The sequence below is a fragment of the Argopecten irradians genome, chromosome 12, assembly GCF_041381155.1.
Source record: "Argopecten irradians isolate NY chromosome 12, Ai_NY, whole genome shotgun sequence".
In the NCBI taxonomy this organism is placed as follows: domain Eukaryota; kingdom Metazoa; phylum Mollusca; class Bivalvia; order Pectinida; family Pectinidae; genus Argopecten; species Argopecten irradians.
The window spans coordinates 24,778,978-24,806,892 of NC_091145.1; the positions used below are offsets into that span (position 1 = coordinate 24,778,978).

At 34.9% G+C, this 27,915-nt stretch overlaps 2 protein-coding genes across 4 annotated transcripts in view; one reads left to right on the plus strand and one right to left on the minus strand.

The window, feature by feature from the left end:
- Positions 1–100: 100 nt before the first annotated feature.
- On the plus strand, positions 101–14,039 carry LOC138336429 (mitochondrial-processing peptidase subunit beta-like). Its single transcript, XM_069285927.1, has 14 exons — positions 101–239; positions 1,509–1,649; positions 2,320–2,406; positions 2,779–2,908; positions 4,134–4,225; positions 6,543–6,649; positions 7,152–7,231; positions 7,767–7,882; positions 8,257–8,495; positions 11,503–11,568; positions 12,067–12,183; positions 12,828–12,885; positions 13,244–13,319; positions 13,802–14,039. Exons 1-14 carry the CDS (start codon positions 177–179, stop codon positions 13,864–13,866), a joined length of 1,437 nt encoding a protein of 478 aa, XP_069142028.1. The 5' UTR covers positions 101–176; the 3' UTR covers positions 13,867–14,039.
- A 1,020-nt stretch (positions 14,040–15,059) lies between these two features.
- LOC138336430 (cadherin EGF LAG seven-pass G-type receptor 2-like) overlaps positions 15,060–27,915 on the minus strand; it is a 65,435-nt gene continuing 52,579 nt past the window's right edge. Inside the window, exons 22-36 of one of the 3 annotated variants that reach the window (XM_069285931.1) lie at positions 27,638–27,814; positions 27,026–27,185; positions 26,539–26,745; positions 25,238–25,391; positions 24,673–24,739; positions 24,254–24,320; positions 24,039–24,118; positions 23,539–23,707; positions 22,922–23,008; positions 22,167–22,296; positions 21,425–21,595; positions 21,021–21,098; positions 20,316–20,489; positions 18,488–18,644; positions 15,060–17,892 (exon numbers count right to left, since the gene is read on the minus strand). In XM_069285931.1, coding sequence (XP_069142032.1) covers positions 17,868–17,892; positions 18,488–18,644; positions 20,316–20,489; positions 21,021–21,098; positions 21,425–21,595; positions 22,167–22,296; positions 22,922–23,008; positions 23,539–23,707; positions 24,039–24,118; positions 24,254–24,320; positions 24,673–24,739; positions 25,238–25,391; positions 26,539–26,745; positions 27,026–27,185; positions 27,638–27,814 — 1,903 coding nt within the window. In that variant the 3' untranslated portion in view covers positions 15,060–17,867. Of the gene's footprint in view, positions 17,893–18,487; positions 18,645–20,315; positions 20,490–21,020; positions 21,099–21,424; positions 21,596–22,031; positions 22,297–22,921; positions 23,009–23,538; positions 23,708–24,038; positions 24,119–24,253; positions 24,321–24,672; positions 24,740–25,237; positions 25,392–26,538; positions 26,746–27,025; positions 27,186–27,637; positions 27,815–27,915 lie in introns of all 3 variants that reach the window. The other 2 variants (XM_069285928.1, XM_069285930.1) reach the window with 2 other exon arrangements.

Genomic DNA, 27,915 nt, shown 5'->3' on the forward strand with positions numbered 1-27,915 from the left:
GTTGAACAAGCCATTTATTTCTTTGCCTATCTAAATATCTATTTGTAAATTGGCCTATACAGTGTGGGCATTTTTCTTCCGGCGGGTATTATATACCAGGGTCATTAAAATATGACACCGTATTAGAATCGGAAGTATGTTGAGTTCGAGCATGCGTGTTGAGGAGAGAAAGAAACATGGCCGCCAGACTCTTCCGAATCGCCAATCCGGCATCGAAAGTCCTCGCCATTTCAAAACAGGTGGTTACATAAGGAAATTTTCTATTCTACTTGATTAAGAAACATATTGCTAATCAGTTTCATAGTTTGATATTGTAAATTCTACCGTAATGGTCGAGATTTCAGCTTGTTACTGAGGCCGGTGTGAAGGTCACCCATGTCATGTCATCGCTCTTTCACGTCTTTACCAACCCTTGCTGTGCATACCTGCTCTGAGAGCAGTCTTGATTCTCACGTCGTTCCAGTAAACCTCCTCTCTGTTGCATCAGAGAGGAGGTTTACCGGACCGACGTGAGAATCAAGATACGATTTTAATCATATTTGCTCTGAGAGTCAACTTCGCTAGCCAATGGTATTAGTCCGATTCTCTTACTATTACCCTTGGCTTATCTGACTTCAGAACGGGTGGTCCCGCACTGCGCCACCTGCTGGATCACCGCAGTTGCGCCCCTTCCATTTACGTAATAAGCAACCAATTAAAAAGTTCGTATCATTGTTGTATGGTTGAAAAAAATGGCAGCGCCCTATGAAACACGCGTGTTGTTTGCGACAGATTCAAAATACCAAAGATGAACATGTGTGCGAGTCATTTGTTTATTAGTGAGTTCGGACACCAATTTTTGCGTTTCATGCAGAAGTTCTGCAGTGTCCAATTTTGTAACGAGATCGTAGTATATCTTTTAATTGTTTAATTTGTGAAACATAAACCATGCACGTACTTTCCAATCTGTTTGGAGAGCAACGTCCCCTAGACGTTAATTTAGCTGGTATAAAACATCTAATTGATTAAATAGATAATAATATAACTTCGCTAAGAGTTGATGTTGACAGACATGCCTGATGCCTCATTATACAAATGTAGGTCACTATATATACTACCGCTTCAGTTCAGTTTTGTTGACAAATCAAAGCTGCGTTTTCATTGGTCGCCTGAACCTAGCCGCATCCAATCACAATTTGAAAGCAAAAACACCTATTCTGAAGTGAGATATGCCAAGGGTAATAGAAAGAGAATCGGACTAATACCCTTGGCTAGCGAAGTTGTCTGAGAGTATACATAGGAGTTGCTGAACTTCAGCAGAAAGTGTCACATACTGAATTCTGTGAATAAGAATGAAAGTATTTAGCTATTTATAGTATTTTAGTATATTGCACACGAAAAAGAAATTAAAAAAAAGCAGCAAAAAACAATGTTTATTTCCGGAGCTGTAATTCTATATTTCCATAAAATTGTTATAAAGTCAGAAGAACTTTGAATAAGATTTCATATGGATTTGTTTCCATTTTCAGAACCCTGTGAAATGGCAAGTTGCAAGAGCCAGCTTCACTCCTTACCAACAGGCTTTGTTGAACATCCCTGAAACAAAAGTTACGAAACTTGACAATGGTTTAACAGTAGCCACCGAAGATTCAGGCAGTCCTACTTGTACTGTAAGTTACTTTAGATAATAGTATAGTATTATTACTTAAAGATGCTCCACCGCCGACAGAGCATGAATGATATTAATCACTTGAACAATAATTGGTGTATAATCGTGTAAAAATATGTTTAATTAACACAAAAAATAATATAAAGTAATTTATTTTGCCCTTAGTACATGCGCAATCAGTACTTAATTCCATATAGGATATAGTGCCATGGAATTTTTTCGGGATGCAATTAATTGTTTTTTTGTAACTTTAACTTGAAGTAAAATTAGAAGTTCAAGCTTTTCAATGGTGGTAATGGTGTAAAGTAAGTTACTTTTGTAACTGAAGAAAAATACTACATCGTCTGCTCGTGTTTTTGATAGTGAAAAATATCATTTGTCAGCGGTGGAGCATCTTTAACTGTACTATATAAACTATTTAGTATTAAAATTGTACTTGGCTCTAAAATGAGTTTGATACAAACTATTTCAATAATTTACTGAAATTTAATTGACTTTGAAGCATGTAAATTATTTGTTGAAGTAATGACATACAAACATTCCAAAAATTTAAATTACTGCTTTAATGTTCACAATTATTTTGCTAGCAGTTACATTTGTACATATATAATTTCTATTGATACTGCATAAATCTACATAAATCATTATTTAATCTGTTAATCACTCAATAGGTTGGAGTTTGGATTGATGCTGGTAGCCGATGTGAAGGCGAGAAGAACAATGGGGTGGCTCATTTTCTGGAACATATGTCATTCAAGGTAGCTTTTGTTTCAAAAGTTTGTAAACAGAGATGGTAAAAATCTTTTGTTACAAAGATAATCAAAAATGCATTTTCTTCATCAAATGTTATCATTGATTTATACCTCTATTTCAATCCTAATGATTGATGCCTCAAATCTCTAATAATACATACCTTGTACCTTGTAACAGGTTGTGTTTGCTTTAAACATATCACTTAAACAAAACTTGCACTTAAATCTACGTCAATCTTTTAAAGAATCTTCATTATGAATTGAAGATTGCAAAGGTAATCAAACTATTTAGGACCTGTCTCGGGTATGTAATTAGATATATATAATAATGATTGTTACAATTCTTTACTTTATACAATGTAGTGTTTTGTTTAACAGGGTACAAAGAAAAGGTCCCGCCATCACCTTGAACTTGAGGTAGAGAACATGGGAGCCCACCTGAATGCCTATACGTCTAGAGAACAGACAGTTTACTACGCTAAATCCTTCTCTAAAGACCTCGGCAAATGTAGGTTGATTACTGTCATGGGTATATAAAAGTTCACTCTTAGGAGGACAAAAAGCACTGACTTTAGTCCAAACTTAATTTTTTCTTCATGTGTAACTTATGTGAACATTTTACTTAGATTTTGCAGGGAATAAGTATATTGTATTTCCTCTAATATAGATCTTTTTGTAAAAGATATGCGAAAATGCGAACAATTATATCCAATTTCACTTGTTTTACTACTTGAATTCCTATTCATATTGACCCTACATATGATTATTGATCATTATTATTTATCTGAATGTTTTAAAGGGACATGAACCTAAATAAACTATATAAATTTGAGTAAAGTACATATTTAAGACGTGTCAGATACCTTACTAAGTAATATACATATCAGTTATTGTGCAAATGTGTCAAATGAAATAATTATAATGGAAATGCCATCTTTCTGTATTTTGAACCGGCCCGGTCGAATTTTGTAATGATAGAAGTAGTGTTGAACTTTAGTGACCTCCCACAATGCAATGCACAATGTAAACAAAATGGTAGGTGAAGCGAAGACAAACGAATTCCGATAGAAAACAGTGCACGTCAAGTGTCAGTAACGTGCGCGATTTGGAAAGTAGGTAAATATAAATGGATCGCTACAATGCAAGAGACAGGAGCAAGTCCCAACTTTATACTTGCATGATGTACATATGTGCAATAGGTCAGGAACCTCCCTTAGCAGTGCCCTGTCGAATGAGAAGTCTCGTTTGACTTTTGACTTATCATTCTTATGCTAAATACAAATTGTTTTTATAACAAATATGGCTTAAACTTCATTTGTCAACCATCGTAAATTAGAAAATAATCTTTAAATGTGGAAAACTAATTTTCCTTGTCATGTCAGAAAGTTTGTTGTTCATTATAACCTCGCTATCGGCCAGCTTTCGTTTTGTGTTCCAAAAATAGAATATGACAGTCTATTTTTATCATTTTTGAGGTAGGTATTCCCCACGTTTTCCTTTCGTTTTAGATAACCAATCATTGTAATAAAATATTCCAAAAACATCTGAAAACCATATCTAAGCATACAGAATTGTCTGCATCAGAAAGTTACAATCATAAATTTTGTGAAACTTTTATTGCCATAAAAACATAATAAGATCACTATCAGAAAGTTGAAGTGTCGTGTTTAAAAAGAGATCTGTTACAGGTTGAATACATGATAAGTTGACTTATATAAATGTTGTTTCTACAGCTGTGGAGATCCTCTCCGACATCATTCAGAATAGTAAGCTGGACAAATCTGACATAGAAAGTGAGAGACACACTATCCTCAGGGAAATGCAGGTAAAAGATTGAAAAAATATTGTTTCTCAATAGATACCTGTTATATGTTATTTAGGCATCTCTGACCCATTTTTAATATTGTTCATGTTATAAGGTGGTTGTGTTGTCTCCTTGTCCAAGTGATTGTTAAGTATATAATAGTTTGTCGCTGGAGTATTTACCTGGGGTTTGTCGCTGGAGTATTTACCTGGGGTTTGTCGCTGGAGTATTTACCTGGGGTTTGTCACTTGAGTATTTACCTGGGGTTTGTCACTGGAGTATTTACCTGGGGTTTGTCACTGGAGTATTTACCTGGGGTTTGTCGCTGGAGTATTTACCTGGGGTTTGTCGCTTGAGTATTTACCTGGGGTTTGTTGCTGGAGTATTTTCCTGGGGTTTGTCGCTGGAGTATTAACCTGGGGTTTGTCGCTGGAGTATTTACCTGGGGTTTGTCGCTTGAGTATTTACCTGGGGTTTGTCGTTGGAGTATTTACCTGGGGTTTGTCACTTGAGTATTTACCTGGGGTTTGTCGCTTGAGTATTTACCTGGGGTTTGTCGCTGGAGTATTTACCTGGGGTTTGTTGTTGGAGTATTTTAAAGCACCCCTTAAGTGTATGTGTTTTATGTACAATCAGGTGAATATGTTATAGAGATAACATCATTGTTCTATACTATATTCCAAATGTACCCCTGAATAGTAAAGGTATCTGTTTTATGTATGATGTTTTCCATACTGACATCTATATGACTTTGACTTTTCCTTAATAACAACGAGCTTTCCTTGTAATAACACTAAGAGTTTTCTTGTAATAACCTAAGAGTTTTCCTTGTAATAACACTAAGAGTTTTCCTTGTAATAACACTAAGAGTTTTCCTTGTAATAACACTAAGAGTTTTCCTTGTAATAACACTAAGAGTTTTCCTTGTAATAACACTAAGAGTTTTCCTTGTAATAACACTAAGAGTTTTCCTTGTAATAACACTAAGAGTTTTCCTTGTAATAACACTAAGAGTTTTCCTTGTAATAACACTAAGAGTTTTCCTTGTAATAACACTAAGAGTTTTCCTTGTAATAACAGTCTGTAATACACTAAGAGTTTTCCTTGTAATAACACTAAGAGTTTTCCTTGTAATAACACTAAGAGTTTTCCTTGTAATAACACTAAGAGTTTTCCTTGTAATAACACTAAGAGTTTTCCTTGTAATAACACTAAGAGTTTTCCTTGTAATAACACTAAGAGTTTTCCTTGTAATAACACTAAGAGTTTTCCTTGTAATAACACTAAGAGTTTTCCTTGTAATAACACTAAGAGTTTTCCTTGTAATAACACTAAGAGTTTTCCTTGTAATAACACTAAGAGTTTTCCTTGTAATAACACTAAGAGTTTTCCTTGTAATAACACTAAGAGTTTTCCTTGTAATAACACTAAGAGTTTTCCTTGTAATAACACTAAGAGTTTTCCTTTTTTTTAATAACACTAAGAGTTTTCCTTGTAATAACACTAAGAGTTTTCCTTGTAATAACACTAAGAGTTTTCCTTGTAATAACACTAAGAGTTTTCCTTGTAATACAACACTAAGAGTTTTCCTTGTAATAACACTAAGAGTTTTCCTTGTAATAACACTAAGAGTTTTCCTTGTAACAACACTAAGAGTTTTCCTTGTAATAACACTAAGAGTTTTCCTTGTAACAACACTAAGAGTTTTCCTTGTAATAACACTAAGAGTTTTCCTTTTAATAACACTAAGAGTTTTCCTTGTAATAACACTAAGAGTTTTCCTTGTAATAACACTAAGAGTTTTCCTTGTAATAACACTAAGAGTTTTCCTTGTAATAACACTAAGAGTTTTCCTTGTAATAACACTAAGAGTTTTCCTTGTAATAACACTAAGAGTTTTCCTTGTAATAACACTAAGAGTTTTCCTTGTAATAACACTAAGAGTTTTCCTTGTAATAACACTAAGAGTTTTCCTTGTAATAACACTAAGAGTTTTCCTTGTAATAACACTAAGAGTTTTCCTTGTAATAACACTAAGAGTTTTCCTTGTAATAACACTAAGAGTTTTCCTTGTAATAACACTAAGAGTTTTCCTTGTAATAACACTAAGAGTTTTCCTTGTAATAACACTAAGAGTTTTTCCTTGTAATAACACTAAGAGTTTTCCTTGTAATAACACTAAGAGTTTTCCTTGTAATAACACTAAGAGTTTTCCTTGTAATAACACTAAGAGTTTTCCTTGTAATAACACTAAGAGTTTTCCTTGTAATAACACTAAGAGTTTTCCTTGTAATAACACTAAGAGTTTTCCTTGTAATAACACTATGAGGTTTTACAGGAGGTAGAAACCAATCTCCAGGAGGTTGTCTTTGATCACCTTCACGCAGTTGCCTACCAGGGCACACCACTTGGACGTACCATCCTTGGGCCAACAGAGAACATACTGTAAGCTTCACAGTTCCTAGCTATAAAGGATCTATTCTATTAGGAATAGTACAAATAGCCAGTATTATAACGATTCAAAATAGCCAGTAAAACAATGGATCAAAACAGTCAGTATTATAATGACTCAAATAGCCAGTATTGTAATGGTACAAATAGCCAGTATTATAACGATTCAAAATAGCCAGTAAAACAATGGATCAAAACAGTCAGTATTATAATGACTCAAATAGCCAGTATTGTAATGGTACAAATAGCCAGTATTATAACAATTCAAAATAGTCAATAAGTGTAATATAATGGTTGAATATCCAGTATCAAACCAAACAGAATTTTAGGTTTAGTTTTGTTTTGTTGAAATATTTTACTGTGCAATATTATATACATCTCCAAAAGCAGGAAAAAGTACAGAAGAGTAGCCTCAATACTGTAACTCCTTTGATTTAATTTAGTTCTGTACTAATATGAGCCTAATTAATTATATTTATAATTTTTCTCTTTACAGATCTATCAAAAGAGATGACATCTCAGAATTTGTAAGGTCGCATTACTCTCCAGACCGTATGGTTCTTGCTGGAGCTGGAGGTGAGATCATAAAATCTCTAAAAATATTGATACTGACTGTAAATTGAAAATAACCTAAAATATTTACATGAGTATTTGATCTAATATCTCTGTAAAAGATAACTTATGGTAGTCGTTAAAGTCTGTAAAAAAACTGTTACTTGATTTATTATGATTTATTAGAGAGGGCTAATTCATCGGTCAATCCTCTTTCTCCAATATCAAAAGGAAAATAAAATATGTTTGAATAATTCATTTATCAGAATTCCTGAAAGAAATACTGAAGTGATATTCAAAGCAGCAAGGTTAATCTTGAATCTATTAATTAGTTTTTAGATAACACTAGAATGTTATGAAAACTATTCACTTTCGTTGTTCCTCCATACAATATACAAGAAATTTCATGTTTTACTTATGAATAGTATTAATCTCTTACATGTAAACTCACTTTGTTAGCCCAAGATAAAAATACTTATTCCAAGGGGATTAATTATCCAAATGATAATAAATGATACATTATGTATTTTAATTTTATAACTATATCGTTATTTTACAGGTGTGGACCATGATGAATTAGTGCGTTTTGCATCCCAACACTTTGGTAATTTACAAGTCGTCCGCGAAGACTCCATTGTACTTTCACGTAATCCTTGTAGATTTTCAGGAAGTGAGGTAAGTTCCTTTCTCCATTGACAGTGTCATGCTTACACATGTTAAATCTGTACCAAAAAAGTGTTTTATGTCTAAAAAAACAAAGTCTATAATTCACTCCTTTCTGAAGAATTTCTGACATAAATGGCTTGCTTTACCAAGAAAATATGGTGTTTGACCTTTAGGGACTATAAATATCAACAGATTTGATTACTTGGTATACAGTGACAAAGATTTCAACTCCTGGTGTTAGATATCTCATTTTAACATACTGGAATATAGTTAAGATTTATTAAGTAAAGAAATCTGTACTTTCTCATCCTAAATAATGTGGTTACATATCGGAACAGAAGCTAAATGTTAATGTTCTGACAATTGTGATTTTAACCCTACAGGTACGAGTTAGGGATAACACCATGCCACTACTTCACTTCGCCATCGCTGTGGAGGGCTGCGGCTGGTCTAACCCAGACAACATCCCCCTACAGATTGCCAACACCCTCATCGGACAGTATGATCGCTCTATGGTGGGAGGAGTCAACCTTTCTAACCCATTTGTATCTAACTGTGCTGCTATGAACCTGTGTCACAGCTTCCAGTCCTTCAACACATGTTACACAGACACCGGCCTCTGGTATATATATATATAGATTCTGACAAAGATGTTGTTCTCAGTGTTGATGTTGTTCAAACTAATTCTGGGTGGCTTTAGAAATGATATCATGGTTATGTAGCGGAATTGGAATAGGTCAGTTATCTGCAATCAGGATGCTTAATCGGTAGAGTTTCTGGCTTGTGTACAGAGTTCATGGGTTTGAATCCTGATCTGGTTATATAGTATGTCAAATGCATGTAACTGATGACCTGATGAAATGAACAGCTTGGTTTCTATACAGAGGTGTCATTTTGATACTTGCTTTATGAATCTGAAGTAAAATGAGGGGTATATTGTATTGATTTGAAAAGTTTGGATTTAGTAACAGTCCAGAATCACTCAATGTTTGCTTATAAAATGTTCAGTCTTCTGCTGTGATGTTTGGTAAACCAGTATCTGGAGAAATGACATTATGCATGGTTATTTTATTAAAACATTGATGTCACTATTTTTAAATTTTATTGGGGTATGAAAAAAAATTGTTTGCAAACTATGTGAATCCGTGTAGCGGATTCTCACAAAAGTTTGCAAACAATTTTATTTTCATAACCGGATAAAATTAAAAAATAGTGACATCAATACTTATAATTAATTTTATACTCTATTTGATAAAATGAAGTATGTTTAAATGTAAGCTTATAGTGGTTTTTCAAGGGATTCTTTTTTCCGAATCAATACGCAACGTCAATGTCATTGGCTATTGTGACATCACAATAACGTCGGGGTTTCGCGCTATTCTCAATATTTTTTTAGCCCACCATCATCAGATGGTGGGCTATTCAAATCGCCTTTCGTCCGTGGTCCGTCGGTCCGTCCGTCCTTCCGTCCTTCCGTCCGTCCGTCCGTCCGTCCGTTAACAATTCTTGTTACCGCTATTTCTCAGAAAGTGCTAAAGGGATCTTTTTCAAATTCCATATGTAGGTTCCCCTAGGACCCTAGTTGTGCATATTGCATTTTGGGACCGATCGGTGAACAAGATGGCCGACAGGCGGCCATCTTGGATTTTGATAGTTAAAGTTTGTTACCGCTATTTCTCAAAAAGTACTGAAGGCATCTTTCTCAAATTTCATATATAGGTTCCCCTAGGACCCTAGTTGTGCATATTGCATTTTGGAATCGATCGGTGAACAAGATGGCCGACAGGCGGCCATCTTGGATTTTGATAGTTAAAGTTTGTTACTGCTATTTCTCAAAAAGTACTGAAGGGATCTTTCTCAAATTTCATATATAGATTCCCCTAGGACCCTAGTTGTGCATATTGCATTTTGTGACCGATCAATGAGCAAGATGGCCGACAGGCAGCCATCTTGGATTTTGATAGTTAAAGTTTGTTACCGCTATTTCTCAAAAAGTGCTGAGGGGATCTTTCTCAAATTTCATATACAGGTTCCCCTAGGACCCTAGTTGTGCATATTGCATTTTGGGACCGATCGGTGAACAAGATGGCCGACAGGCGGCCATCTTGGATTTTGATAGTTAAAGTTTGTTACCGCTATTTCTCAAAAAGTACTGAAGGGATCTTTCTCAAATTTCATATACAGGTTCCCCTAGGACCCTAGTTGTGCATATTGCATTTTGGGACCGATCGGTGAACAAGATGGCCGACAGGCGGCCATCTTGGATTTTGATAGTTAAAGTTTGTTACCGCTATTTCTCAAAAAGTACTGAAGGGATCTTTCTCAAATTTCATATATAGGTTCCCCTAGGACCCTAGTTGTGCATATTGCATTTTGGGACCGATCGATGAACAAGATGGCCGACAGGCGGCCATCTTGGATTTTGATAGTTAAATATTGAAACCGCTATTTCTCAAAAAATGCTGAAGGGATCTTTCTCAAATTTCATATACAGGTTCCCCTAGGACCCTAGTTGTGTATATTGCATTTTGGGACCGATCGGTGAACAAGATGGCCGACAGGCGGCCATCTTGGATTTTGATAGTTAAAGTTTGTTACCGCTATTTCTCAAAAAGTGCTGAAGGGATCTTTCTCAAATTTCATATACAGGTTCCCCTAGAACCCTAGTTGTGCATATTGCATTTTGGGACCGATCGGTGAACAAGATGGCCGACAGGCGGCCATCTTGGATTTTGATAGTTAAAGTTTGTTACCACTATTTCTCAAAAAGTACTGAAGGGATCTTTCTCAAATTTCATATACAGGTTTCCCTAGAACCCTAGTTGTGCATAGTGCATTTTGGGACCGATCGGTGAACAAGATGGCTGACAGGCGGCCATCTTGGATTTTGATAGTTAAAGTTTGTTACCGCTATTTCTCAAAAAGTACTGAAGGGATCTTTCTCAAATTTCATATATAGGTTCCCCTAGGACCCTAGTTGTGCATATTGCATTTTGGGACCGATCAATGAACAAGATTGCCGACCGACGGCCATCTTGGATTTTGATAGTTTAAGTTTGTTATAGCTATTTCTCAGAAAGTACGTAAGGGATCTTTCTCAAATTCCATTGATAGGTTCCTCTTGTACCCTAGTTGTGCATAGTACCTTTTAGGACTGATGCATAATGCCTTTCGGGACTGATCGGTAAACAAGATGGCCAACCGGCCGCCATCTTAGATTTCATTGTTGAAGTTTGTTACCACTATTTCTTAGAAAGTACTATAGCGATCTGTCTCAAATTTTATATGTAGTGTGTTTGAAAAAGTTTGAAAAGCAGGGAAAAGATCCCTCTTTCCATTGTCAGACATAGATCATTCTTTGGTGGGCGCCAAGATCCCTCTGGGATCTCTTGTTTCATAGTGGTATGCAAAAAAAATATTGGCCAATCAGAAAGCCAGATTTGGTATGAAAACAAAGAAAAATTAATTATTGACATATACATTCTATAAACTTGGTTAGGGGTGTCGGATCCAAAATGAAATTTTAAATAAATGTGCAATGACATATATAACAAGGTCAAGCTGGCCATCAACTTCTTGTTATAACTGATTAAATTTCAGAAGTATTACCTTGTGTGTACTACTTACAGGGGTTGTTATGCTGTATGTGAAGGAGATAAAGCAGAGCCTCTGATGAAGGAACTTCAGAATGAATGGTGTGTACATCTTCACCTCCATCACGTTATATCTAATGCATAAAATTTCACTCCTCAATTATTATTTATAGATTAAGATTACATAATGAGATAGGTAATTAATGAAACGGTTAAGAAGTGATATTTCTATTGAGAAATGTTTGAAATTTGTGACATTCTTCTTACATTGTTGAGTTACCAGGGCCCAACACCATAAAACTTTCTCAGACAAATCTTGTACTCTAGTCTATGTAAAACCATATACTTGAGTAATAAAATTTGTCTGAGAATAATTTTTTGGTGCCGGGCCCGCATATTAGTGATATGGTTATAGCTGTTGTTATACTCATGGAACTCTGGTTTTCATTCATCATCCAATTCAAGAACATCATCATCCAATTCATTCATCATCCAATTCAAGAACAACCATAAAGTTGGACGTAAAACTATTTGATGATGAATGTAAGCTGAATTATTTTGTAGCATGATTTGACACTGTAGCTAATGATTTTGTTGTAGGATCCGACTATGTAACAGTGTGACAGACTTTGAGGTTGACAGAGCCAAGAATCTTTTGAGGATCAGCATGTTGCTGCACCTCGATGGCACTCAGCCAGTCTGTGAGGATATCGGAAGGTACGCGTACACGCAGAAATAAATGTTTGTTACCATATTCATCATATTACGCAGCCCTCCTTCATTTGAGATCTCGATTTAACTTTCGGTACCTCAACTTAAATGCAGTGTGATTAGTTGATTTCTTTTGCAAATTGATTTCTGGCTTACTTTGTACAATTATTTTATGAAAGGCTAGTTCAAATTTGGTTCAATGAAGTGCCCCTGGACGCTAATGGGCTAAATACAATATGTCCATTATTGGTCATTCAGCATGGTTCAGATTATGCCTAGACAAACCTATCAGTATGCCAAAGAAATCTGTAGTGTAGTCTCAAAAGAACTTTTTTTTTACACAAAAATCACCTAATTTTTTCTCCATTTTTTTCTGAGAATAAATTGAATTCTTTGTGCTACACACTCCCTGACAACTCTTAATTCTCTGAAAGCTCTTTGCAAGTTGGTCATTATAATTAAATACCTTGTCCCCATCGCATATTGTAAAAGGCAAATAAACTGGAGTTTTATCTTTTTTATACTGCTTAAATATTCTTCTTCACAGTATCTCCCTTGGGCTCACCTAACTTTTAATTTTTGAAATGTTTTTCTCTGTTTGGAAAAATGAATCAAAACCAAACCATACTTGTATAACTTGTACTTTGTAGACAAATGCTGTGTTATGGGCGCCGAATGGACCTGGCCGAGTTGGAAGCTAGGATTATGGTAAGTTAGATGGATTGTTATCTGTTCTTGTTCACTGAAAATTTTCATTCCAGTCATCAAATCAATCTTTTATCCAATATTCTGATCTGGACACATTTTATTCTAAGTCTTGTCATTTAAACATCAAAGTAATCGCGAAAGAATTTATTTTTCATACAGATAGGCAGAATTATGTTATGATGTATTATCAAGTTATGATATAAATTTTGTTTTATGTAACAAGTTTTGTTATTTGTTTGCTGATGCTACAGAGGTTTAACAACATCCGGGAATATTTTCCTGCTTGTTTTGATTTGTTGCTTACATCAACATGATGTTGTGATGATGTGAATTTTGACAGAATTTGTTTTTGTTTCAGGGTACCACTGCCGCTGATGTAAAGAAAGTGTGTACAGAATATATATACAACATGTGTCCTGCTGTGGCTGCAGTAGGTAAGTTATCATCCAAACACCCTTATAAACCCTGAAGGTGCCAAGGCATGGTGCATGATAGTTCCACAGGAAAGTCAGGAATATGGAGTTTTGTATCTGCTGTGAAATGACATTGCAAATATAGTGTTACTATGTTGTCCTGTCTGGGGCAACAGGATATGGATAAAATCTCCTCCATACTTTTATGGAAAAGAGGACAAAATATAAAATAAAAGATATATAATTGAGGCAAAAACACCCAATTTCAAAACAAAGGGGCTTTTATCCATGGGCCTTTTGCCCTCACTCGTCCTGTCCTGTATCCTCCTGCTCCATTTTGATTTCATACGGGGACAAAGGTGATATTATCTGCAACTTTTCTAGTTTTCCATACTGAGAAAAGTTTATCTCAATTATAATCACAGTTTTCATATCTTTTGTAAAATAATCTGTTTTAGTATCTTACTGTTGTAATGTAATGTTAACCATGTTTTGTTTTTCAGGTCCATTAGAAGGATTACCTGACTATGATAGAATTCGCTCCCAGATGTACAAATTGAGGATGTAAAGGAAGTTAAAATAGTGCTTAAAAAGACAAAAAACACAAACTAATTCAGAAATGTTGAAAAGAAGTGTGGACTTGTTGCCAAGAAATGTTGGTGGCCAATTTCTCCGCTGTGGCGACGATGAAGATCTTACGTGTGATAGTTGTTATGGTGATTAAATGTATTTAAACTTTTACATTATTTTTGTGTTTAAATTCTTCGTGATAATAAACATCTGCGAGATGGCTTTACACAGTGTCTGTCTCTTGTTACATTGACACAGAATTTTATTTATTTCATCTCTCTTCGATGGTCTTGTCCTGTTTCTATTTGTAGACGGTTCTTTTTTTTGGCAATTTCTCTGAAAACACTACAGACATCATTCTTAAACACCTCCTATGTCAGTAGTAAAGCCAGAGTAGGGGCATTAACTCCGACAAAATCTATGCAATAAATAAATATATAATCAAGGTGTTTCATTCATCTCCCGTGTTTATCATAAAGGGCCAAGGAGTTCCGATATAGCATCTGGGTTGCCAATTTGAAACCCACATGGTAGTTGCCTGGTACTGATCATGAGTTGGTGGTTTTACTCCTGGTACTCCACCTTTTCTTCACCTCCAAAACCTGGCAAGTTCCTAAATGACCAAGGGACATTATAAGATAAACCCAATTGTCAAAAGAAATGAGCAGATAACTTGGATGTGATTCTTCCTCTTTGAACAGTATTGATGAGAAACAAATCATGACGGGTATGATTTGAAACTTTTAAACACAAGAGAGAGGGTTTCCTCAATAATCAAAAGATTTCCTACCTTTCCTGCTAAGAACAATCACATCCCTGACACTGTTCCAAGGTCATGTCCAATCGTTGCCAATGTTTTAAATGAAGAAAAGTACTGTACTCTTTTTGACCCAATAAGCGCCCCTCCCCCATTTTAAGGTCTTCAATTCACTTGCTTGAAAGTAAATGCAGACTGAAAATATGAAAACTGTAGGTTTCTTTATCTGGTTTCTTTTACAAGTTATGATTTATGGCTTACTATGCAATATTTTTTATGAAATGCTAGTCCATATTTGGATCTATTACTGTAGTGAGCACCCCTTATTTCAAACGCCCCAGGTACATATTAGGTCATATATACAGTACTACCTAATTTCCACTGAAGAGTAGCTGACATACAAATACGAAAGTACAAATAACAAAACTTAAAAATACAATTCAATAATTTTTAATTTTTCACATTTTTCTATAAAAAACACATTCCTGTACAAAGGAGCACAGGACCCCAAAATGAGCACATTTATAAAACTGTACATTTGTGTATATTTGAGTTGGACATCAATAATAAATTACATCGTATGGATTGAAAGGATTACAACAGAATGTGTGACCAGTTCTCACTCGTACAAATTGATCAAATTGGTTCAGTCACATTCACAGATATAGCATGATATAATACAATAAAATTCCCATACATCACTTCATCACAGACAAGCATTTAAAAGGCAAATATTATATTTTGCAAAATTCTTAAAAAAAAAAAAATAATGAAATTATGATCAACTGATTTGGACGTACTATATGTATTACTATGCATTACAATATCATCAACACACAATGTAATGTATTCACAGTTGGAAACAGTTTTGTGAAAGCTATTCCACTTTCAAAAGAAAAATATTAGTTCAAAATCCATTTTAATTCATTATGTCTTAAGGTCATGGTTCTACAATGATCAAAATGCCCCCTCCCCCTCATCCCCATTCACTTAAAAAATGGCATCCATTTAGCTTACTGCATAAGTCATATACACTATAGCATTGCTTGATTTTTTATTCACATTTGATCTCACTTTTTTATCATGAACGCCATGAAGATGCGATGCTTTTTATTTCAAATTGCTAACTTAAAGTACTACCATATGACCAAAGTTAGTGATACAATTTCCGTTCTGTTGGGATGGTTACAGTTATTAGTAACATAAATACGACGACTGACAGAGATGACATGAATATTGCGTCCACATTTTGTGGGGTTTTCACTCATTAATTCAGGGATGTGATTCTTCTCCTTTTCAGAGGATTTCCTCTAATGAGCTACAAATTATGTCAGATGTGACTTGAAAAAGAAAAAAAAAAAAACATTTTAAAGACTACGGGGAGGTTTCCTCTCCTAAGACGAGATATTTCCTCCTTTTGGTGATAGGATTAATCCCATCCCTACATGATAATACTGATATACCTTTGAATGAGAAGCTTGGGTAGAACACAAATATATGTAACGCTCACAAAAAATTATCAATATCATAAAGAAGTATTGGTCGTTCATATTTGCATAATTGTCCTATTTTACATGGATTTCTTAAAAGAGTAGAAAATTACAAAACATTAGTGATATAAAATATGGCCACTAATACCTGGTTAGTTTGTGTTATACCAGATCACTTTGTCTTCACAACAAGGTTCTACTTGTTGATGACTTAATACACATTTTAAACATTTTTATGTCATTGCAAAACCTGAATGTTAAGCACCAAAAAAATTATTTGCTGCGTCAACATGGCACTGAACTGTATCAAATATACAGATACATGTCAAACAAATATATCAGTCAAATATGGAACTATGGGAATTAGCTTGACGAACAAAGCAGACAAATATTGTAGTCAACTCTTTGGTATTATATGTATAATCAGTCCATCAAATTATTGATTAATTCAAATTTCAACATAATTATTTGTAAGTTTTATAATCTATTCTGTCAGTTTAGCCTTTGAAGCTTAGTATGCTGTTAAGTCAAAGACCGACTAGAGACTGATATTCCAAGTCTTTGCATATTAAAGTTACCTCCCTTGCAGGTAGCCATCCACTGCGACGGCATTGTTTTTATGTCACAATTAATACCTACCTCACTCAGCAAGGGCAGATTACCCTGTAATAATATGGGTCTTTGACTTACAAACATGCTAAGCATCCATGGTTTTTCAAACCATATAATTGCTTTATTAGCATCTTCAAAGTTCTAGTCTGTAAATGTCATTCTGCCTTCAACAATAGATATTTTCTCTGGTTTCCTCCTGAATGGGATGCACGACTAGCATAATTAGGGTTAAATACTGAGTACACACAGGTTCCTAATAGGGAACAGTTTTATAGATTTTACTTCTCGGGGAATCACACACAGTCACAACCTTCTGCACAACACAGTAATATTATATTTAACACTGCTATTGCATGATCACACACATATCATAACTTACAGTTATATAAATTGTACATTTTATAATAGGTATATTGATCGTATATAATATGGATTTCATCTCCGCGACTTTGTAGATACTTGTATATATATATAGTCAGTGTGATTATGCAGGACAAGTATTATGAAGTGATAACAAAATGAAATCTGATGCTGCAGTTCATATAAAATCAGTGAGTAATGATATTTGGGACAGCTGAGATCAAGGTAAAGAAACCGGACGTTCACAATCCAGATTTGTAAATGCACAACCCTCCTCAGATACTTTGGCAAATTAAAGGTCAGGTAACCATAGCAATATCACAAACAGATCATGTAACCATGGAGATATCGTAAAACGATCACACTACCACAGAAATGTTTTGAAACTTAAGATATCACAAAAAAGAATTGTAACCAAGGAGAGGTGACATATAGCCATGGAAATATGGATTGGTTACTTATAGTGGAGATGTCCTTAATAGGTCTTAGTACCAGGTCAATATCATAAATGGTTCAGGTTACCATGACGATATGTTGACATGCACCATTGCATCGGGTCACTTTACTGTGGTGTTATCATGCAGACATGCACAGTGAAGCTGGTGTCGAGTTACCATGGCGATATGCAGACATGCACCATCACATCGGGATCACGTTTCTGTGGCGTTATCATACAGACATGCACAGTGAAGCTGGTGTCGAGTTACCATGGCGATATGCAGACATGAACCATCACATCGGGGTCACGTTTCTGTGGCGTTATCATACAGAAATGCACTGTCACACGGAGGTTTCATGGCTGCATCTGTTGGGAAGGCAAACAAAACACCAGATGTACAACAAACCATGCAACATGCAAAGTGTAATAATAAACATACAATTGTGTGTCCTTATTTACACAACTATTGTTTTCTTGTGTACAGCCAAAGACAATACCGGGAAGATAGGTAACAGTAAAAGGACACACAACATCAATTTTACCTTCAATTTCCCAACAAAAGTCTATTTACATGCTTTTACAATATAACAAATAACAATGAAATACACCAAAAAGGTGGAACAAAAAGTGAAATGTGCAGCAACAAAAAACAAAAGTAGAAGTTCAAGCAAAACAAATATGCATATATATATATATATAAATTGTGAAATGGAATACAGGTCAAGCTGTAGTGAAAAAGAGCGCCGACTTTAAACTTCAACACATTCCATTACCATTTGTATAGAATTATTAGTCTTATGAACTTCTTTGAAAGACCTTAACCATAAAATTGCACGATTCAGGAGTTTTGCTCTAAATGTTGCAGTTTTACTTTTGCTGGTGTAAAACTCAAATCATCCAGGTATGATTTAGTTGGCCAAGACTTCGATGTTTAACAAGAATCTAGGGTCTGGGAACTTACTCAGAATCTGAGGAGATGCTGCCATTATGAGTTAGGACCTGCACCTTGACACGAGAGTCTTGAGAGGGGTGGAAAGGTCCGTGAGTATTACTACTGCTCGAGTCATTCAACAGACTGTCGGTCCGCACAGGCGGCATTATATAGTCCCTGTGACTAGCTGTTATGAGAGAAAAGTCAGCCATCAAACACTGCGACTAGCACTTAGACAACATTATTCTGTGATTGCATATCAGAGTTATCTGCCCTTGCAAGTATATGTAGATGTTCATTGTGATGTCATGTATTTGTGAGCATAACATTTATTTGTTGTTGAGTAAATTGTTGAGTAAATGACACAACTTTCGCTCACAAAATAATGACGTCAAATTAAAATACCTCCATCCAAGAGCAGATAAATCTCCAATACACAAACACGGCATACAAGCTACAGAAAAGTTTCTCTGAATATCTTTCGACACAGATATATCTTTTGCTTTCATTTAGGACTTAAGATCTCCTCAACTTATTTCAAAAATGATAAATTGGCCGTTTAGACTTTGCACAGGAAAAAATCTAGACATTATCTGTGTGGAAATCAAAGATAATTCACAGTAACTGTTTTTAGCTGTAATATAATAATCATTTAGTTACTAGTCAGAATTCAGGTTTTCCTTCCATTTTTTTAAAATAAATTTTTCTGAAATAAATTTTTCTGAAATAAACCTGATAAGATATCTCAGTTTAACTTTGTACAAATACTCATATATATATACCGGTACAGCTTTTTGTAATGTATCTTCATCAATACATATTGCTACGCCTGAAGAATAATCTTTGATGTTTTGATCAAACTACAAGATAATGAGCATTTGTCAAAAAGTTAAACTGGACGCTATCAAATAAGCTAAAAGCAAATAAATATGAGCAGAGAGGGAAATAAATCCACAAATTTACACCATCCAAGGAAAGACCCAAATGAATTACAAACATGCTGCAAACAACAGGCAAGGACAGAGAGAGAAAATAGATACTCTGTATACTGTAATCAAGTACAAATTTTTTATTTTCATTAATTTGTACTTGTGTGCGAGAAGAGTTTCGTATGAAATATTTTCAATACATATTTGATGTAGATAGACAATAAAGACATGTCGGAATTTCTTTTCCACAACAAACAAGTGATAGTACATTGGTCTCTGTCCAATCGAGAAGTCATTGGTCAGGTATATATTTATACTAGCTCTATAAGGAGTACATGACACCATGTCTATCTATATGGAATGTTCTAAAATGATAGTCTTTATATTATTGACAATAGAAAAGTAGAATGTGTGGAGAATTCACATGTTTCTTACAAACTGTTGTGCAAGGATGAATATCTGGTGTGTTCACTGTACTCAAAAGCCTCATTACATTGAAATCACATATGTACAAATAGAAACTGTACACAAACTATTTACATGAATGTAACATACAATCCATATATAACACATCATTTAATTCACAACAAATCCGTCTATTGTATCGATACATAGAGTACAGCAACTTTTTATATTGTTCAGAAAAAATCATACAAATATTTAAAGCATATTAATCGTAATATTTATGTACAGTTACTGCCCATTGCTTTTTATGAAGTTAATCAAGAAAATGATTGATTGTCATATAACTATGAAGATTTCTGTACATACGGTAATTGCAGAAAATGAAGAAATGATGAAAAGGTAGCAACTATATATTAATGATATATAAACAAAGACTGGCAATGATTAAACAGGTGGATGATACAGTTGCTAGGACTACCTGAGCATCATGCCCATTTTTACATAACTGGCAGCCTTTTTACTACCTTGTAGTTCCTGTGCGGGCAGCGTGACGTCCGGCGGAACGCTAGACATGGTGACCTGGTCGGACTGTCGATAATCCTCCGATTCTGTGAACTGGAATCCCGATAAGTTAGGGTCGCCGGGCCAGTGGCCGTACTGTTGTTGGTGTGGTATCTGGTTGTATATTGGTGGGTTAACTGTGGACAGAACACATTACATATTTAACAATCAGCAGTACAGTATTTTCCAAAGAATAAATCCCTACTTTTTTTCCTGGAAATAGGGTGATAAGATTATTTTACAGTAGGTAAAAGGCTGTAAAACAATTGGGAATAAAAAGTTTCAGTACTAGTACAATACAGTTTGTAATTTTAGACACAGTTAAATCAAATGGTAAACTAGTACAATACAGTTTGTAATTTTAGACACAGTTAAATCAAATGGTAAATGTCAATCTTACCTGTATTAGTACAAAACAGTTTGTAATTTTAGACACAACTAAGTCTACTGGTAAATGTCAATCTTACCTGTATTAGTACAATACAGTTTGTAATTTTAGACACAGCTAAGTCTACTGGTAAATGTCAATCTTACCTGTATTAGTACAATACAGTTTGTAATTTTAGACACAGCTAAGTCTACTGGTAAATGTCAATCTTACCTGTATTAGTAGAATACAGTTTGTAATTTTAGACACAGTTAAATCTACTGGTAAATGTCAATCTTACCTGTATTAGCGTTGTTTTTAAGTTTTTCTGCGTCGTCCATTTCTTTCTTTTTCTTTCTTGCTTGTTCTTTGGCCTCCTCTGTAAATATATGGTGTTTATACCCCTGATAAGCTTTGTGATGCACAAATCATTCAAATTCTCTACACTAACAACTTTAAGATATCATGCCCCAGTTTCATCAATATTCCTTACATTTCCATTGAAAAAACATAACAGACGTTAAGGAAAACATTTCCAGAATTTTCCTCGACTTCTATAACATTTTCCTATGGAGATTTTCAAGCTAAAGAGTTCCTTAAAGTCTAGGAATGTTCAAATTTTGATTCTGTTCATGTCCATACAAATCACAACTATTTTTACCACCAAGACAATATCTGTAATCTTTTGTTGCCCAATAAACTTACCAACTTTCTGGTTCAGTGGTAATTCCTTCTCCCAAGTAAAAGCGACATCGTCTTCATCATCAGAGGAATGACTAGAGGCCAGACTGAGGCTGGCCCGTCCCACCGACCCGTCACTATCTGAATCCGAATCATTCCCGGACCGCTTGTTTGGACCGTCCATGTGATCATTAGCTGGAGTAGGAGGACAAATCAGTCAAAATTGTCAAGGATCTCATATAAACAATCAGAGATTGTCCGCATTTTTTCAAAACATTCGATCAGAGATATTCCAAAGGTATATCAAAATAGTAAGAGATACACTACTAAGCTGGTCACAAATCCATTTTAACTAGTAAACCATTAAACTTAATCATATCAAATTTAACAAGCATCATATGTAAATAAAGTTTAAACTTTGATTTTAATACACTTAAACTAAAACATATTGACAAAACATATCTAATACACAGATGCGGGAAATAAGCAGGGCAGTACAGGTGCGCCATTCAACATATATCTTAATTGTTTTCTGTGGAAATACGTTCCGATATCAACTAATGTCAAAATACATAAATATGACTTGTTCACAGGGACAACATGCAGGAATATTAAGACCAACGCCACTTACTACCGTTTGATCTTTTTTCATGATAAGCTTTGAGGTCATATCCATAGGGCGGGATTCCAGCGTTAGGGGGGTACAAGCTTTCGGAGGGAACATGGCCAGAGGTGGAAGTACTTGTACTACGTAGATAGTCCTCACCCTTGTACAGCCCTCCCGAACTCTTACTGGTCGAACGACTCGTTGTCGACGTCGTGGATATCCCAACATTCATAGTCCTGTTAAGACATCCTTCCATGGAATTGTCTGTACGATAGGCCAGAGCTGATCTCTGTAAGGTAAAAAGTGTTTATTATATCAAAACAACAAAAACTATTCACAAGCCAACACTGATATATTACTGTTAGTAGAGAATATGCTGTACACTATCACAGAAACCATGACAACTGATATATGTTTATCTAGTATTTCACTACTGTAACACACTTCTATATCACATGCTTCAGTCATGCGAGCATTATATTTCAGAAAAAGCTTTTAATGTTACAAGGAAAAGTTTGTTTTTTATTTGTTGACTGAGGTTAGTGTCAGTAAATTGATTAACAATACACCCCTGACATTTCATAATGGACTGCCCTAGTCTTTGCTTTAGGCGAGTCTAAATGCATCTTTAGGGATACGAAATAAGTAAAAAAAATTCACCCCTGAATACGCATTTGAGTTCTTTTACTTCAAAGGCTGAAACAGTCCATTATAAAATAACAAGGATGAATAAGTAAGCATTCCAGTAAATCAATCTGATTATCAAACCTTCATGCTGAAATTTATCCATTCATTACAGAACAAGACAAAAGAACTCTTGTCTCCGTGCTAGATATATGATTAAACACAATTTAAAGTCATTATGATGTTAATATTATCAAGAAGACAGTGAAAGTGTTATTAATTATCAGTACCGAGCTTCTTGTAGCGCCCAAGTTCTCTGTCAGCTCAAGTTTCTTGCCCTGGCACTTGTACCATTGTTTCTTTAGTTGAAGTCGCACCTGTTAAAAACATTTACACATGCTTCATACAGTCGAGACATCATGATGCAGGGTTACACATATTACCGGTATCAGATTCAGTTAGTGAAGGTCATTATGCAGGGTTATATGCTTGAGCGAGTTCCATTCACGGTATCATGCTTTACGAGATCACATGCTGAGCAAATCTGAGGTCGGTAGTAAACATTTCAGATACACGTAATTCACTTCCCATGTAAAAAATATGTTACCAGCTCCAAATGACCTCTACAGTATTACTTTGTTTCAAACTCAAGGTTACTTAAAATGTTCATTTACTTTGAATGAGGAAGCTCTAACACAAATTAATGAGGTTTTTTAATAGCAACTACAATTCATGCATACAAGATATACATGATTATTAAAACATTTTCTTTTACAACTTTGGTCATTTGAAAACCCGACTCGATATTCCTCCAAACAATATTTAGTGTCCTGTTGTCATATATTGGATGTCCAAAGTCACGATTTCTATCGATCTTATTAAATAAGGCTTTTCAATGACCGCCTACCTTCTTATCACCAACGATGTAAGCCACAAATATGAAGCCACCCTCAGCCAATGAGAAGATGGCGTAGGCGTAGTGTAGAGGCACCATGTTGTAGTTAACGGAGACAAGTCCCAGTATCCAGGTGATGCCTAGCAACAGTAGGATAGCCAGGCCACAGAAGATTCGCGCCCTGAAAGTAGAATATACAATGTCTGAAAATGTGACTACAACAGTAGACAACCTAGTCCAGAATATAATAATATTAGTAATTATGTCAATAGAGTTTAGCATAAAACACAGAATATATGATTATAAATTTCCCCCCTCAAATTACATAGGTATCTGTAGTTCTAGTTTACAACCCATGACAATTCTTTTCAATACCTACAAGTGTCTTTTTAGAAATTCATGAAATCTAACAGCAGGATTACCCTTTTGTGATTCATTACATTTCATTCACGACAAACTTTACCATCACAAATATCCAAACATTATACTTTTAACTGAAAAGTAAAGCTCACCTGAATCCCACAATGTCGTTAACGTGGATCTTTTCTCTAAAGCTTGCCTTCAGTGCCAGTATAAACGTCAGGATAATCACCTGGAATAAAACAAACACAATGATATAGACTTGGTAAAATTTCTTGGTTAAATTTTGAATTTTCTGAGAATTGTGCTCATGATGTAAACTTTGTTTATTATAAAGAATTAAAATATTATAAGTATTGTTACTTACCAAAACCCCTACCACAACTGGGCCAGCAAAGCTCCAAATGAATGCCTGGGCCATATCCAACCAGCAGCTGTAAAGTTTACACATCACCGTTACATACTTGTATACGTATAAATAAAATTTGTATAAATATAAAATTATGGTGGTTTTTTTTTAATCAGGGTAACCTGGATGTCTTTTTCTTTGAAGCTTGTCATTAAATCTATTTTTTTTCTAAACTTTTTCATTAAACTATATTTCGCTGGAGTAAAACCTCCATCAGTCACTTTCTATCATTTATATTCTGTCAGTTTGTTTACATAAACAACTCATTATTTCAGTTACATGTTGATCACAGTATCTGTTTGCTCTCCAATGGTATCACAGTAAAAGTCAAAATCATTATTTTTCCTTCCACCTATGTGTATAATAAGAAATCTTACAATTGTGAGCCGCCGTAGCCATCTGTGTACAGTCCAACTGATAGTCCAACAATTATTCCAGGTATCACTGTCAAATAAACATGTCAAAGTTAATTACACAATCACCAGACAATCTTAATTTTTTTTTGACATGAGAAACAGGAGAATCCTTTCCATGTTTTATTTCGGAGTACACATCATTTAGCATTACAATTCCACATCAAGTGACTACAGGACTACATATCCACAGAAATATGAATTACAAGTTTATTTCATTATGAAGGTTAACATGTGCTATTCTGCATTCGCATGATATAGATTTATCTGCTCTGGTGGTTGGTAAAGGTTAGGTTATCGGTTATTTTTACGTCATGTTTTTGTGAACCTAAAATCACATTAACGTAATTTTAAGCTCACAAAAACATGAAGTAAAAATAAAAATCACATTAACGTAATTTCGCAAACAAAATCATGACGTCACTATAGATGCCTACCAGCAAGAACAGATAACCCTGTAATATACAAAGACGGAATAAAACAAGAGACATAACTTGGTCTGATGATGATGACGACCAGTTTTACTTACCATAACCAATGAGATAGTAGAATTTCATGGAGCCGTAGTTGATGTCTCTGATCTCAGTGAGACGACGGTACAGGTGTAACATCTCCACGAACAGCCAGGAGAACGAGGACAGGTAGAAATAGTGGAGCGATATCGACACCAACCGACAAAACAGCTGTAATATATCATGTAGGGCTGAAACGATTAGTCGAATAATCGGAGGCGATTAGATTAATGAAGCTAATCGCTGATAATCGATTAAAGATTTTATTAATCGTTAATCGTAACATGCATAGCAAGTGCATTGTAAGCTGACTAAACACGTTGACAGATCATGGATTTCTGAGTAAGCCATTCCGACTGGAGTTTCATCTCTTTATGTACATGTTTTGAACTTAACAAAGCATATATGATGTGAGAAATACTTGTTAAATTACGTCTCTGTGGAAGTTAAAGTCATTAATCAATGAAAAAGTGGATGTCATGAGAAAGCTTGCAACACGCTGTTCGCCAATTTTCACTAGCGATCGACTCCATGTTGTTACGTCACGGAGGCCTAATCGCCGCCGGTACGCTCAGGAGCGGAAGGAGCAGTAATCTTGAACATTTAAATTTTACTATTGCATGTGTTTATTATATAAAAAGAATGTTTTTGTTCATATTCTAATTGAAGATAAGAGTTGTTGATTTATTTTATTTTTTTGATCACGGAAATAAAAAAGTTCATTGATGAAAATTTGGTCATGTCGCTCCGTGGCGATCCAGATTTGGTTGATTAGTCGTACGTGTGAAGGTCACGTCAAAACAGCGGGTTAGCAGACTCGAGTTAAACGATGTTACGGAAGACGATACAGGAACGGAATTCAGAGCTTATTTGGGATAAAATATGTTTGTTTTGTCAATAAATCTATTCTTATTTGTTGGTAGGCTTATATTATATAAGGCATGTCCTCTGTCATATTGTACAGTATGTGTTATTATTAGTTAACAAAACATGGCGGACGTTTTCAGTAGTCAGTAGTAAACAATATAGTTGCCTTCAATTCAAACGATTAATCGATTAGTAATCGATTACATGTGACCGAATAATCGAATACAAAAATTACTAATCGTTTCAGCCCTAATATATCATGTAAACATAAATATTGATATAATTATTGATCATCATGGTGACAAAAGAGGAATCAGTTTTCCTGAGTCATTAAACCAAAAGGATTGTTTAAAGTTTAATAATTCAAAAATCTAAAAACAACATTTTTTGACAGTAAGTCCCACAGAAACGGTGAAGTTATTAAATCACATTTGTTATCCTGAATACTCACCTCGGGCTCTGTCCTGTACACACCGGTGATGAAGGCGAGGTCCGATATAAAGATAGTGAACACCAAGTTGATGAGGATACTGTTGGCGTTACTCTGCAGGTGTTTGAAGCACATGAAGATAAAGAACGCCACGAACAAACAGATCATTGTGATCGCTATGGCGATGAAGCTGATCACTTCTAGGGAAATGGCGCCCTTAGCAACATACTGAAAGTGACAACACAGGATTTTAGTTAGGATAGCAACACAGTATATTATCAGTTCTAACTAATACTTACTTATACAGCATCAGCATTAAATATGTAATGTAAATCACATATTATATTTAAAATAAATTATTGCAAGGATAGAATTTGTTTTTGATTCTGTTAGATTTCTTTATGTAAATCACATTTATTCTAACAGTTATAGTTTGAATTTTCATTGCATAAGATTTTTATTTCCGAGCTAAATAACATTTAAAAGATATACATTTATCTTCACAAACCTCAGAATCAGCTACATCCATGAGAACACCAAAGGAGGTCATGTGATCACAGGAACATTCTATGAATATTTGTAGTACAGCGGGATCAGTTCCTTCCAAGAGTTCCCTTTCATATCGATCGGTCATCTCACAGCCGTCTGTTGACCATTCACCCACATACCTGTTGGAGTCAAACAAAGTCACATCATGGTCATAAATGGAGAAAAAAATCAAAATACTAGTAGTACTGATAGCAAAATAATAGACATGAGTGACTTACTTACGATTTTTCCAGTAGACACATAAAATTACAGTAAAACATGTTATAACAAATCTCTTGAGAATAGAAAAATGATTTATTATAAACATACTTCATACAAAAATTATACGCATACATGAGCAAGTGCTTGTAAGGGAATAAAAAATATTTACAAATATAGTTGTAAAAGGACAGACAGTAAAGCAATTACCTCATTTACCCCTGAATTTCATAATTGACTGGTCTAGTCTTTTATTTGGACAAGCCTAAATGTGTCTATAGGGGTTGAATGAGTTGAGAATTCAAATTTATGTTTATGGAACATATATACATGGCACTTGTTTTAGAATAAGAGCCTCTACAGAGTTACTTACGAATCAGGGCTGTGTTTCCAGTAGACACACTGTGGACTCGACCTGTTGACGGTCATGTCTTGTTTGAACACAAACTTGATAGGCTCGGACAGCGCCCCGGTCACTAGCTGACCCTGATCCCTAACCAGGAGTGTGATGACCGGGGCGTTCACATCTAATGGACGGTCCTCGATTTGTCTGTAAAGGTAACAGTTATAGACATTTCACAAAAAACATTCACAAAGATATTACTGATTTTACAATACATTGCAACAACATTGCGACGAAATTTCATTCTA

Bases quoted from the DNA above. Each gene is read 5' to 3' on its own strand.
- LOC138336429 (XM_069285927.1), top strand. From the start codon at position 177: ATGGCCGCCAGACTCTTCCGAATCGCCAATCCGGCATCGAAAGTCCTC. The intron at 4,226-6,542 runs GTAAAAGATTGA...GAGGTTTTACAG, and splicing joins CTATCCTCAGGGAAATGCAG to GAGGTAGAAACCAATCTCCA. The intron at 12,184-12,827 runs GTACGCGTACAC...TGTACTTTGTAG, and splicing joins GTCTGTGAGGATATCGGAAG to ACAAATGCTGTGTTATGGGC.